Raw genomic sequence first — 13857 nt, 5'->3', positions numbered from 1 at the left:
CTCTCTTTTCAGGTAGCTGGAGCCTATCAAGTCCCTCCTTGCTCTTCTGTAGATCATATAAGCCCAAATCCCCCATAAATTATGTGCCTCAGCCCCCTAATCACTTTTGTTGCCCTCTGCTGGACTTTCTCTAATGTATCCATATCTTTTGTTTAATGGTGGGGGGGTAGAATTAGACAATGTAATCCAGATGTGGCCTCACCAGTGCTGAATAAAGGGGGAATAATCACTTCCCTAGATCTGCTGGCAATGCTCTTCCTAATGCACCATAATATGCTGTTGGTTCCTTCAGCACTTATACTAGGAAGCTGTCCCCAACATTCTCCAAAAGCTTCCTGGATTATCTGTGTACTGCTGTATTGGTCCCCCACAAATGCCAGGGCCTATGATTAGGAAACGTGATTCCTTGGTACTTTCCATACACTATTTTCTGAAGAGTCAAAACCACATACCTCAGTTGGTTGTTTTATTTTAGAGTTCTATACAGCATTAGCAACAGTTTGTACTTCCCATGTGTTAACATAACAAAACATCTGACATTTAAAACTTATTTAATCCAGTCTTTCACAAAGCTGCTGAGCTAGCCAATGCTTCCTGATAAGCTTGAAGAGCCAGTTCTATATATCCAATCCTATTTGATTCTGTTTTCATGAACACCTGTTAAAGACAAAAGTTAAAATGGTGACACAGCATACAGAATTTAATGTACAGTTTTCAATTTAAAGAATGACTTTTTTGTGGCAGCTCAGCCTACCACTTCCAGTGAAGTCAGAAGTAGTGATTTATACATGCCTGCTAAAGAGGGTTCCTGAACGAACAAAGATAGGGTTTCTGGTTAGCTATAACAAAAGTCAGTGTCAAGGTGAACTACACCTTTGCATTATAACATCCAAAGCAGGAAAGTGTATTATACCTTGATTAAATCGACTCCATGAAGTACCTGGTCTTTTGCTGCTTTTGCTGACTGACAGTCGGGATGGAGTATATGATAGAGGCTGACTAAGCATGTTGCATCATCCATTCTAAAAGTAAGTAAAGACTCCATTTCTCAGTTAGTGGATTTTTTTTGGAAATACAGGAGCATTTTTAAGTACAAGTATATGAAAGTAAGTAGGAACATCAGCCCATAACTAAGATCTAAACAACATCTCCAAAGTGTAAGTGAAATGGTATATTGTACTTATATCAAAGCTCTCATTTTGATGCTCCTATATGCAGAATCAGAATACAGAGAAGTGAATCCATATTAAATCTTTAAGCCTGTGCTATTAATCCTTCCAAGCATACATTTCAAAATACACAAGGGCTTCAGGTAAGAATTAATACACAATATCTTTATTCTGCCAAAAAGGGGAATATTTTATCCAAGAGTGTAAGATTGCTAATAATCCAACCAATTTCAAGAGCTATGATCTATTTTCCCTACTAAGAGGCAAGAAAGTGACAATGACTCATTTCCCAAAATGAAACTTAACGATTATCTCTACATTTGGATTAATTCTCTTATCACCTCATAAAAAAGCAGCGGAAAACACATTTTCAGTAAATGGAATTTTTCAAATAGATTCCCTGTAAATATCCTACATATTTAATTTCAAGCCTATTGATCTTGCACCAAATTTCTATCAAGATTGTTTGGGAGCTGTTGAAATGATTTGTACATTAGAAGTGTATGTATAGCTCTAGTTTATCGTAGCTGAAACTGCTCTGCTTTGAAATAATTTGTTTATTTCTGATGTTCAAGAAAGGGGCTAGAATGAGAGGTTAACACAAGCAAAGAACTTCATTGATGCCCCAGAAACTCCAAAGCAGAAAACAACAATTGCACCAAAATTCAGTAGTTTCTCCAGTTTGAGTATGTATACAACAGGGTGGTAGGCAAGAGGAGGGCAGAATCCAGCTGAGTGCCACCTCACCAACACCCTTACAACAAAGCAGCTGCTTTAAAGAGCAGGCTGCTAATTACTCTGCCAAGATAGGCTGGGAGAAGCAATCTTCACTGTCCCTATCCCCTAGCAAACCCCAAGCTCCCATTGGTTAGTTTCCAGCCAATAGGAGCTGAGAAATTATCTTGACAGCAGGGGCAGCAAATGAAGCCTCCTCACTCCCTGTGCTGGAGCAGAGCCACATGGAGCAGCACCTCTTGCTCCCTCCTACACACAGGCAGACTGTGTCAGGTTTGTGCAAAGCTGCTGGATGGAAGCCATTTAGGTAAGCATCTCCCAGCCAGACTTCCCTCTGGCACCCCAGCCCCTCTCTCATCCCAACCATCTGCCCTAGTCCATCACACAAATCTTTTATATCCCCTCTCCCCATCTCCTCCAGGTCACAACTCGCCCCCATAACCTCTCTTGGACCCTGCCCCCCAGGCTCCTGCCCCATATCATAACCCCCTCCTTCACCCAAACTGACCCCCACACTCCCTCCTGCTGAACCCGTCCTCTATGCCAAGCTCACTTCTACATCCCACCCCTCACACTCCCTACACAGAAATGTGGCCTTTGACAACTTACTAAATCTTGGAGTGGACCTCCCATTAAAAATTGCCCACCCCGGGTATACAAGGATTAATGCTATTTTGTTTTCACCTAGTCCTCAGTCCTCCATAAACTTCCACTTAAAATAAGATATACATTTAAGAGTGAGTTTGAACACTCCACTGTTAAAATATGCCAAAGGTTATAATTTTCAATTATGATTTAAATACAATGTATAGATCCATATTGGCAAAATTCACCCCATGCTTTCTATTTTAGAACTCAAAACCCAGTTTTTACAGGAAAAATTTTGCACTCGTAATTTTCATAACTATTTGAAATGAAATTAGATTAACTGTATTCAATGCTAGAAAAACACAGCAAAGCTAGTGTCCAACAAACAGTACTTACAAATTTCTCTGAATCATATCTATTAATAAGCCATCGGTCTTCTTCCTATTTACTAGATACCAAACCATTCCTCCAAAGTGTCTTGTTGAACGTAGAAGATGATATTTGGCATGTTTATCAATGTCGTCATATGTCCGATGATGAACCTATTCAGAATGAGAGCTGTTAATGTTAAATCACAAATCCTTGTGGAAGAATATTCCCTTCTACTTTGTGATCTTAGTTTACTATCCTGCTAAACGACCAGAAGAGAGCGACAGATCTATCTTTACATGACCAGCAAAGATCTAAAATAGTACTGACTGCACGGAGATTGAGTCAAAAATCTCAAACATAGGTTATTATATGCAAAAATCTTAGTTTTAGGCCACAGCACACCACATTGGGAAATGCCAATCCCCAGGAAGTTAATTAAAAGCAAATAGTCATAGCTAACAACTTACTATTTTCAGAAGTTATTAGTCTGCAGCCTTCAATCTGCCTTCACTACACACTAAAGTTTGAGGAAGCGAGTGGTGTGTGGTTGGCAACTTATCCACACAATGAACCAGCTGCACAGGTGTGAGTGTGCTAATAGTTTACAGAAAAGAAACTGTTTAAAATTTTTGCCTTTTCAAAAATAGATTTATTTTCACATTATATTCCAGTTCAAACAATGAAAACAAATAATTCCTATTAATATTTTTTCACTTTCAAGTTCTGACAGCAGGAAACCTCACTATTTGGTAATGGGAATGGTTGGTTTAACATTCATTTCAAGGGACTACTTCTTACAGAAGATGCTATTCAGTGTAAGGGTGACAACGAAGCCCAAAATGAGTAATCTTATGGCAGAGTATAGGAAAGGTTATTAGAAAAGAGTAAAAAGGGAATAGAAACTAAACGTGAAACTATTTTTTGTACATTTTCAACAAACTAAGTTTTTCAACTATCATATGCACAGAATTAAGAATTCAGTTTGAGAGTTAAAACAAAGGGTATGAAATTAAGTTCTTCTTTATTCCAAGTAGAAATTATAGGGCTCTTAACAGTTTTTAAAAATCAGGCCACTTGCATGCTTGAAATATGGGTGCTTAAAGTTAGGAACCAATCTTTATAAATCTTAGAGCCTGTAAATAATTTAGAGGAGTTAGTACTAAAAGCAGTACTATTTCATTTAACTCAATCTTAAGAACTGTTTGCGTCTGCTCCAGTTACATTCTGTAAACAGATAAATTTACTCATGAGTAGTCTTACTGGAGTCAATGGGACTACCCCTATAAATAAAAACTACACACATGTAAATGTATGCAGGCGAGATTGTTGTCAGTGTTTTAAATCTTATACTGTTATTTCAAAGCTTATCTTTCTCTTGTTCACTGATTCCCATGGCTAAGAGAACTTACAAATTTTTCCAGAAAATTTTTGTAGCTACTCTTATTACTACAGGTTGTCTCTCCCTGGTCCAACACCGTAGGCACCTGACTGGTCCAGAATGAGGGAATTTGCCAGACCAGGGGAGGTCCCCTGTAGCCAGCTTCCTGCTCCGCTTCTGGCTCCACTTCCAGCCTTTGCCTGGCTATCCTCTCCACCCCCATGCCAGGCTGCCCCCAGCTCCTCAATTTGAATGGCCATGGTCCCAGTTCCCCTGCCAGGCTGCCGTGCAACTCCACCAGGCTTCCAGCTGCTAGTCTTCCTACTGTTGGACTTCTGGTCACCAGGGTTCTCTCTGTTGCCTGTCTAGAGAGTCAAGGTTTAGGGAGGTGCAATCTTATAACAAGTTGAGATTTTTAGTCTGATTACTCTGTGCAACAGCACTGTATGTAATCTGGGGGTCTTTCACACTGCCACAAGAGAAAAAAAAAACTAACAACAAGGAGCCTATACTATGGGTAATATCTGAAGCCATTTTTAACTTATCACACTCACCAGATATCAAGTTGGTAAGTGTCACTAACATGGATCAATTTTGTACATATTATACAGTTTATGGATTCAGTAAAGTTGAATTTGTTTTGAAACGAAATATTGTTACAAGCGACAATTGCATATAATTTACTAAGTGAAAATGTAGGATCAGAAATAGATATAATCAGACTGATTTGTTTTCCTAACATGCTAGTCTCATAGCAAAGTACATACTACAAGAGCCAGATATACATTTTCACTAATTTTCCAGTTTCTTTTTTATATCTACACAGCTATTAAAAGGTAATATTTTTCAATAGCTGTGGCCTACAAAGAACTCTTACTCTCATACAACTTCCTATTAAAATAATACAATGCACTTACTCTGATATAGTTAGCTGAATCTGGCTCAAACTGTGCAATGCATAGGTTAAGTATATCTTCATGACGATCCTCACGAAACACAGTCTAAAATGACAGTTGTAATTCAGGAATGAATACTATATCAATCTAAAATTTAAAAAAGTTAGACAGTACATTTCTATTTTAGGTAATGATACCTCTCAGGAAGTTTCAACAAGTACCAGACCAAGAACAACAAGTCACCTGAGCACAATAATTGCCCTTAGATTCCTTACTGTAATAGTGAAACAGAATATATACAAATAAAGAAAACAATTTGTTTGCCAGAAGCCATGTTACATTTTCAGCTTCAGGTCAACCATGCAGTCTTATCAATAAACACAGTAATGAAGGATGGCCGAGTAACATATCAGATAAATCCTGTCCAGACAAATCAGATGTGATTAGTAGTTTGTACTTGATTATCAGACCTGTACATTTATTAAAGTGAAGTTTGCTGATAAATATCTTTATACATGACTAACTGCATGCACACTACAGGCTTTCTAAACAACTACCTCTAAAGTGATATTTTAAAAAAACCCCAGCTTTCTGAAAGTTTTAAACTTTCAATTTCAGTATCTTCCTATATTAGAAGAATAGCACTAGTGATGAATCTCCACAAACCAAAGTAAAATTTTACCAAAAGATTTTCATCCTTGAATATTGGTGGTGGAACAAGTTTGCGTCCCTCTCTTGGGAAGTACACTTGTATCATCCTGTCCCGTTCTTCCCAGGTGGCTTTACGTAACACACCAGTTGGTTCTCTAACTACAATGAAACGTTCCTAAAATTAAAGGGAGAAAAAAAGTTTCAGTGTTTTATCGCTCCTTTACTCCTAATCATTCCCTTAGTATTCAGAGCTTAGGTGGAGGAAATCTGTCTGGGAAAATATTCTGCACAGCAGCTTATGACAAGCAGAATTGCTAGAAAACAGCTTTCCTATTCACTTAACTGTAAACTTATCCAATGTCTTTCATATTTCTGATGACTTTTATAAATATGATTTTAGTCATGTTCTAGAGATGGAAAAAAATCTAGCTACAAAAGAAATTCACTGATCATTTGCTGGATAATTGCAAGCCTCTGGTGCACATGTGAACATTCATATATTAGATCTCATTCCCCTTCCCCCTTTTTCAGAGAAATTCCTGCATTACAGCATCAGAATATAATTTTGAATTCTACTGGCAATACATATTTCCTCAATTGTATACTGTACTTATTGAGGTTGAACTGTGGCAACACATTTTAGTGAAGCCCAAGATTATTCCTTTGAACTTACAAGTAAAAATAATGTAGCAGTCAAGCTTTTTTGCAGCACAAATATATTAGTAAGTTACTCACACGGTGTGGTGTACTGTAAGTTATATCAGTAAACACATATTTGGCAGTTTCAGTTCCTTCTAGGATCCTGTCTTCTGCTAACACATCATCAATTGGCTCTCGCTCACTCAGAACAGGGGACATTTTTAATAGTTCTTTAGCTTCCTGAATGGCTTTTCTTGTGGCCTAAAAAAAGGAAAATCCATTAACCGTATAAAGAAATATCACACTGTTAGAAAGTCATTCAGCACTGGGAAGAACATTTAAAAAAAATAAAGTTCCCTCAATTTTTACTACACTGACATGTATTAGTAAGAGAAACACTTGAGGTCTAAAGTACTATCCAGGCAATTCTTGCATAAATGATATACCACTTGTCCTAACTTAAAAACTCTGTTTTATCATACTCGAGTGCTTCTCCTGAAGGAAGACTGGAAATTGAGAAATGTAGATAATAGGTCCAAAGAGGAAGAAATCATTTGGTTTACTTCAGGTAAGTACCTACATACACTTTTAAACAGGGTGCATTATGATATCACCACTTGCTTAGGAAAGACCAAAGATTATGGTAGTCACAAAATTCAACTGTCCAAAGGTTCAGCCAGGGAACAAAGAAGAGAAAAGACTTCCAGACTTTAGTTTGAACATGAAACAAGTATAAACACAACACACAGAGTAGCACAGAAAAGAAATGAAGTTTAACTAAAAGGTTGTCATTTGGGGGGGGGGGGGGGGGGGCACAGTACTATATTCAATTTACTCTCTTCTATATACAATCAATCAAAACCAAAGAGAAAAAAATAAAGATACTTTAGGGGTAAAATAACTTCTGAGATACTTAAAAAGGCATCACTACAACAACATTTAGTAAGTTAAAAGAGTTAAAACATTTATTGTATTACTGTACAACTGTGCCCAACTTGCTCTGCCATTTTTTGTTCGTTTACTATAGGTTTCATTTTCCTTTAAAAAAAAAAAAAGCGAATTTCATCCCTGCAGTTGTGCTGAATGTCAACTTTTCCATGGGCTTTAATGATTATGAATTCATCAACCTGCTACAGCCTATTAAATGAAGACAAATTGGTAAGGACATAATGGGTAAGATCAAAGAAAAGAGGAGTCCGATACACACAGTCAGATTATACTTGAATTATTACAGAATTTTAGGGACACTAAACAGATTTTAAAAAAATTTTAAATGGTGCTTTCTTGGTAACATTTCCCATAGATAAAGAATGGAATCACACCTCCGCTAGCTCACTTTCTGTCATTAATTTGTACGTGGGTGGTTTAAGCTCCTGTTTAAGGGGTCTAAAAATCTTCTGTAAATCCAACCCTGTCATCTTGTAGAGTAAACTCTGAACTGCTTCATCTGTAAAACAAGGCTTTGTGGCGTGAGACTCCTTTTTGTCTGAAAGAGAATTTATAAAATTAATTGTTTTTTTTGGTTAGACTAAAATGGTCAACATTCTACGTTCCGGAGTTGCGTCGTTTAAGCACGTGCCAGTCAAGAGTAAAACATACCAAGCCGTTTGCACGTGACATTCCTTCAATACTTTCAAAATTCTGGGTACCTGTCTGGAGAGCAAATCCCCCCAACATGCTGGTGGCTCGTGGCGCTCAGGCATGAGACGCCGAGTCTGCGTTTAGACCAGTACTCTGTTCCAAGCCGACGGCTCCAAGCCTCGAGAGGCTGGAGGACGCAAGGCGCTGGCGAGCTCGGGCGGAGTGCGCAGGGGCGGGAACGCGGCTGTTGCCCGAGGTCCGAGCTCCCAAGCCGCCGCGGGCCGAGGAGGGGTCCGGCGGGCAGCGCAGAAGGCGGGGCTGCGCCGACACCCCCCAGCTCGCTCCGTCCGCCTCAGGCCAGGGGCTCGCGGCGCGCCCGGCAACCTACCCGCCTCCGAGCCCGCGTCCTGGCCGTGACCGCGGCTCCCAGCCAGGGCCCGGCCTGCGCGCGGCAGCCCGAGGGGAGCCGCAGCGCAGCGCCACAGGCACCTGGGCGCTCCGAGGGCCGCCATGTTGGACGCACACTCCGTCCGCCTCGCCTCCGCAGAGCGGCTTCCGGCTGACCGCGCTAGGCACGCTGGGACGTGTAGTCTCTGGGACACTCCCCCCAGCGGGCCCCAGGAGATGGGGGAGGGGAAATTGCCTCGGGAATGTTCAGTGAGTGCGGGTCGCTAAGGCCAGACAAGGGTCCGTGGGAGGGCAGAGCCGGGTAGCCTGGAGGTGCCACTGCCCTGGGAATGCGGGTTTTGGCGGGAGGGAAACTGAATTAGACCAATTTGGGGAATTTCCGGGGGAGGGGACAATGTGAATTCCAGGGGAAAGCAGTGACTGAAATGCAATAGACAAACAATACAGGCATAGCACAGACATGCATTGATTCTAAGGGACAGTTATTTTGAAACGAAAAAAACTCAAAACATGCCGTCCTGAGACAGTCCACCCATATTGAAGAGCTAACTTTATTTATTTTGTTATCAGAGCAAAATTGGTCAGAATAGACCCATTCCACGGAGGGCTTTCATTTTGACAAATTGCTGTTTTCTAACAGAAAAAAGATTTTGTTAGAAAATTTAGGACCAGCTCTAGGCAGCAGTTTACTTCTGTCTGCTACGGGTGGTCAGTTACCTGATCACTGCTGGGTTTCTCCACATGCTTGTCCCAGCAATTTTGGAAGTTGTTTATTTCTATATAAACATATCCATAATAAGCATATAAAACATAGTTTTTGCAAATAAAAGGCTGGAATCCCTTATGTGTTAGTGCATCCAGAACCTGCACTAGCTGGGAAGAGAAGGATAAACTAAGATGGAAAAAAATAACAAAAAGAAGGCAATTAAAATATCAATTATTTTCTTCAAAATAATCCATGTTCTACAAATCATACCTTGCAGCGCTGATCAACACCATTTTAAAATTCTTTTTCATCTAGACAAAAAAGCCCCAATATTAGAACTTTTCACAGAACAAAAATTTGAAAAATACTCCTTTTGATTAAAATAGTGTGAGCTCAATCAGCTCTGCTCTGCTACACCTGTGAGAGAGAAGCCTCAAAATTCTGTGCAATGTTAGCTGGTTAAAACAAGGAAGGACGGTTTGATGTGGTTCTACAAGAAAGAAACTCTAGCTAGGTCTCAGTAAACATCTAGAGCTGTGGTCACCAGCCCGTTGACCGCGAGGCATTCGGGGACCTCCATATCTCCCCACCCACAAAAGGCCCCCACTGATGCTACCTCCAGTGACAATGCTACCTGACCAGTTGGACCTGGCATGGTCCCGGGACTTCCTTCCCCTTTCCCCATATGCAAGAAGGAAGTGCCCAGACCGCGCTTCCTCCCGGGACTCCTACACACTGACCTGGCTTCTGGAAATGCGCTGGCTGTTTGGGGGAGAGGGGAGCATCCGGCGCACTTCCTGAAAGCCCGGAAGTGGCGCACGACTGCAGGACTTCCCTCCACCCTGCAGGAAGCCCGTGCTACCTCCATTGTCGCTGGAGGTAGTGTCAGTGAGGGATTCTTGGGGGGGGATGGAACATGGGGGGCCCAAATGCCTCGCGATCGACTGGTCGAACCCCGCCAATCGACCAGTCAGTCGCGATTGATGGGTTAGTGACCACAGCCCTAGAGAATACCTGGCTGGAGCCAGGCTATTTCTGAGTGCTCGTAGATTCCAGAATCTTCTGGGGGTGGGAGCTTTTATGTTTGCTTTGTTCTCTGTTATTAGTCTGTTTTTCTCTCAGATTAATGGAGACATAAGACTGGGGAAGGCCTATGGGAAGACCCCAAGACAGACTAAAGTAAGTGGTAGTCCAGGGGAAGGAAGTAAAGAGTTTGACTAGACAGATCCTAGCTGCTTGCTACTAGGTTCCTGGACTGAAAACTAGAGTAAAGGGAGGGCTTGAGTTCCCTCACAAATCCCCTGGAGAAGGGGCCTGAAGATCCTTTTATGGGTCTGGTCTCAGACTGAAGACTTAATGTGAGACTGCTGGAATCTGTAGGACTCTTTGTTACCACAGAAGGAGTGGGTGGGACTGTACATGCCCCACTTATTTTTAAGCAAGGTGCCAAATATCCTTCAATGGAAATGTGACAGGTTAGATCACAGAAGTCCCCTTGGGGTTTGTCATGATTATGAGGGTTAGCCAGCAGAATGGGGATTAAGGGGTTAACTACACCTAGCCAGGTGGAATGACCAATAGGAATGTAGGTGGGATTTTTCAAACTGGGACAAAGGAATTTGGGTTTCTTTTTTTCTTCTTCCCTTTTGTCTCTCTGAGAGAGTTCTCTGCAGCTACAGAGAGGGACAAGCATGTCTCTCTCTCTCCAAGACACCATTCTTCATTTTCTGTAAGTAGGGTAAAGTTTAGGTAGTTTCGTTAGGTTTTATTGTTTTATGGATCGGGTATGGGATCTGAGATATGGCACTGTTTAAAAGATGTTTTGGCTTTTCTTTGTAATTAAGTTCTAGGCCCATGGAGTTTCTCCATGAGTATATTTTGTTACCTCCCTATCTAGTCGTTATGTTTGCAACAGGAATCTTGTTGTAATAATAAAAGTTCTTTCTTTTCTTTTTATTAACCTGGCAGTGGTTAATTGTGTGCCTTGATTTTTATTTTAGAGGTAAGATTTCCCAAATGATCTTTCCCCTGATTTCTTTATCAACATTTGGGTGGTAGCAGCGGAAGTTTTATTCCCAAGATCTAGGTTTTTAAGATCTTGGGGGAAGTTTTAGACCAAAGCCTGGTAGATAAGGCTTTGGGGTACACTTGCTGGCCCCCACTTCTGCATTTATCATGCCAGAGTGGGGAAGGAGCCATGACATGGTGGCAGCGGTGGGATTGTTGGGTGGGGTACCTGAGGTGTCCGGCTGCCTGGCTTTCTCCAGCGCAACTTGGGCCTCTAGTTCTGCTCGCCTCGTCCCTGCTGCGATCTCTGCCAGTTTCACCTCCTGTTGTATACGCTTGGCCTCGGCCTCGGCCTCTCGTTGTGCACTCTCGTGGAATGAGGAGTACAGCTAGTTTGGATTAGGAAGCCTAATCCGAACTAGCTACTCCGTGTCGCGTGTAGCCGCGTGGCCCGGGGTTCGAACTAGCTGGCATTTAAAAATGGCGCCGGCCGGCTTCATGCAAATGAAGCCCGGGAAATTCAAATCCCAGGTTTCATTTGCAATTGCGGATGACTACATTACCCCCGCTAGTTCGAACTAGCGGGGTAGTGTAGACATACCCTCTGGGAGCTTGGCTTGTCTACCTTAATCAAAAGAAAGCTGAGGGGAGATATGATTGCTCTCTTTAAATATATTAGAGGGATAAATGCCAGGGAGGGAGAGGAATTATTTAAGCTCAATACCAATGTGGACACAAGAACAAATGGATATAAGCTGGCTATTAGGAAGTTTAGACTCGAAATTAGGTGAAGGTTTCTAACCATCAGAGGAGTGAAGTTCTGGAACAGCCTTCCAAGGGAAGTAGTGGGGGCAAAAGACCTATCTGGTTTCAAGATTAAGCTAGATGGATTTATGAAGGGGATGGTTTGATGAGGTAACATGATCTTGGCAATTAATTGACCTTTCGCTATCAGTGGTAAATAGGCCAATGGTGGGAAGATAGGAGTTACTATAGAGAACTTTTTCCTGGGTGTCTGGCTGGTGAACACATGCTCAGGGTTCAGCTGATTGCCATATTTGGGGTCGGGAAGGAATTTTCCTCCAGGGTAGATTGGCAGAGGCCCTGGAGGTTTTTTGCCTTCCTCTGTAGCATGAGGACCAGGTCACTTGTGGGAGGATTCTCTGCATCTTGGGGTCTTTAAACCATTGTTTGAGGACTTCAATATCTGAGATATAGGTGAGAGGATTATTCTAGCAGTGGGTGTGTGAGATTCTGAGGCCTGCATTGTGCAGAGGATCAGACTAGATGATCATAATGGTCCCTTCTGACCTTAAAGTCTATGGCTAAGTCTAGACTGGCATGATTTTCCGCAAATGCTTTTAACGGAAAAGTTTTTCCATTAAAAGCATTTGCAGAAAAGAGCATCTAGATTGGCATGGACGCTTTTCTGCAAAAGCACTTTTTGCGGAAAAGCGTCCGTGCCAATCTAGACGTGGTTTTGCGTAAGAAAGCCCCGATCGCCATTTTCGCAATTGGGGCTTTTTTGTGCAAAACAATACCGCATTATCCACACTGGCCCTCTTGCGCAAAAGCATTTGCGTAAGAGGGCTTTTGCCCAAATGGGAGCAGCATAGTATTTCCACAAGAACACTGACAATCTTATATGAGATAGTCAGTGTTCTTGCAGAAATTCAAGCGGCCAGTGTAGACAGCTGGCAAGTTTTTCCGCAAAAGCACTTTTGCGGAAAAACTTGCCAGTCTAGACGCAGCCATATATGAGTCTATGAGTCTATGAATTTGGGTTGGCCTGGGGCATGCCAGTGGGAAGTCTGCGCAATCCTTCCCCCCATCTCCTAGCCAGACCCCAGCAATACCAGGTAAGTCTGGTGTTAATCGTAATAGAAATATTTTCTGCTCCAAAGTCAAAGGCCTTTGCCACCTGAACTAAAAAGTACTCCCTGCTTGCTAAGCTATTATATTTGTAACTACTTTTACATAGTGCTTTCCATCTGTACCTCTTATAGCACTGCACAACCTTTCCCTAGGTCCATAGGTTTACACTCCTGCTCTCTGCTGTTTAGTCAGCCAAAGTAAATATGGAAATAGACAAACAGAATTCTCCAAATGTTAGTGCCAGCCTTCCTAAATACTCCTCTTTCTCTTTCTTCCAATCACATAAAGGTATTAATCCAGCAACATATCCAAGCGTATGATTAAAATTAAATATGTGCTTAATTCCCATTAACTTCCAATTGGCTTAAAATTAGCCTGTGTTCAAATGCTTTGTTAATTCTGCCTAAATTCTGCCTCCTGATAGATTATAATTAGCCTGAAGTGAAGCAACATCTTAAAATACATATTGGCTGTAATAATGGGTTGTGGTTGTATCAGGATGTTCTTATTTTATTCAAGCTGGTTTACAATATTGTTCAATATTTGGATACAATATGTTTGAGATTTAGTTAACCCTTGTCTATCCCAGCTTCTTCTTCTTTTTTTCCCCCCATTGCAAGACAGACCTAAAAGGGTATATACTATTACACTGGTATGAATTAAGAGAAATCACTGGGGCTAGGCGAGTCCAACAGCAGAGAACATGGTCTAACTGTTGTTTTAATGTAACGCTAAGAAAATTAAAACTATTTTGAGGAAATGGAGAAGGGGATTGTCTTTCAACTTTTGTTAGGAAGATCTCTGGAGCGAGAGCTATACCCTACAAGGGAATTGGGAAATTATTTGGCTACA

The 13857-nt window shown here is 41.5% G+C and overlaps 1 protein-coding gene across 3 annotated transcripts; it reads right to left on the bottom strand.

Moving 5' to 3' along the window:
- Nucleotides 1-452: 452 nt before the first annotated feature.
- On the bottom strand, nucleotides 453-8531 carry MRPS22 (mitochondrial ribosomal protein S22). Of its 3 annotated transcripts, none has more exons than XM_075937527.1 (8): nucleotides 8398-8531; nucleotides 7751-7914; nucleotides 6525-6689; nucleotides 5821-5964; nucleotides 5160-5243; nucleotides 2889-3034; nucleotides 914-1022; nucleotides 453-657 (listed from the first exon to the last, which is right to left on the bottom strand). In XM_075937527.1, the coding sequence occupies exons 1-8, from the start codon at nucleotides 8519-8521 to the stop codon at nucleotides 565-567; spliced, it is 1029 nt and encodes a 342-aa protein (XP_075793642.1). In that variant the 5' UTR covers nucleotides 8522-8531; the 3' UTR covers nucleotides 453-564. The 3 variants fall into 3 exon arrangements, with proteins under 3 accessions (XP_075793642.1, XP_075793643.1, XP_006125053.1); XM_075937528.1 differs by having other exon boundaries at nucleotides 7751-7875; XM_006124991.4 differs by lacking the exon at nucleotides 8398-8531 and adding an exon at nucleotides 8078-8377.
- Nucleotides 8532-13857: the final 5326 nt, after the last annotated feature.

This window comes from Pelodiscus sinensis, chromosome 10 (genome assembly GCF_049634645.1).
Source record: "Pelodiscus sinensis isolate JC-2024 chromosome 10, ASM4963464v1, whole genome shotgun sequence".
Classification (NCBI taxonomy): domain Eukaryota; kingdom Metazoa; phylum Chordata; order Testudines; family Trionychidae; genus Pelodiscus; species Pelodiscus sinensis.
This window is presented reverse-complemented; position numbering and strand designations above follow the sequence as displayed.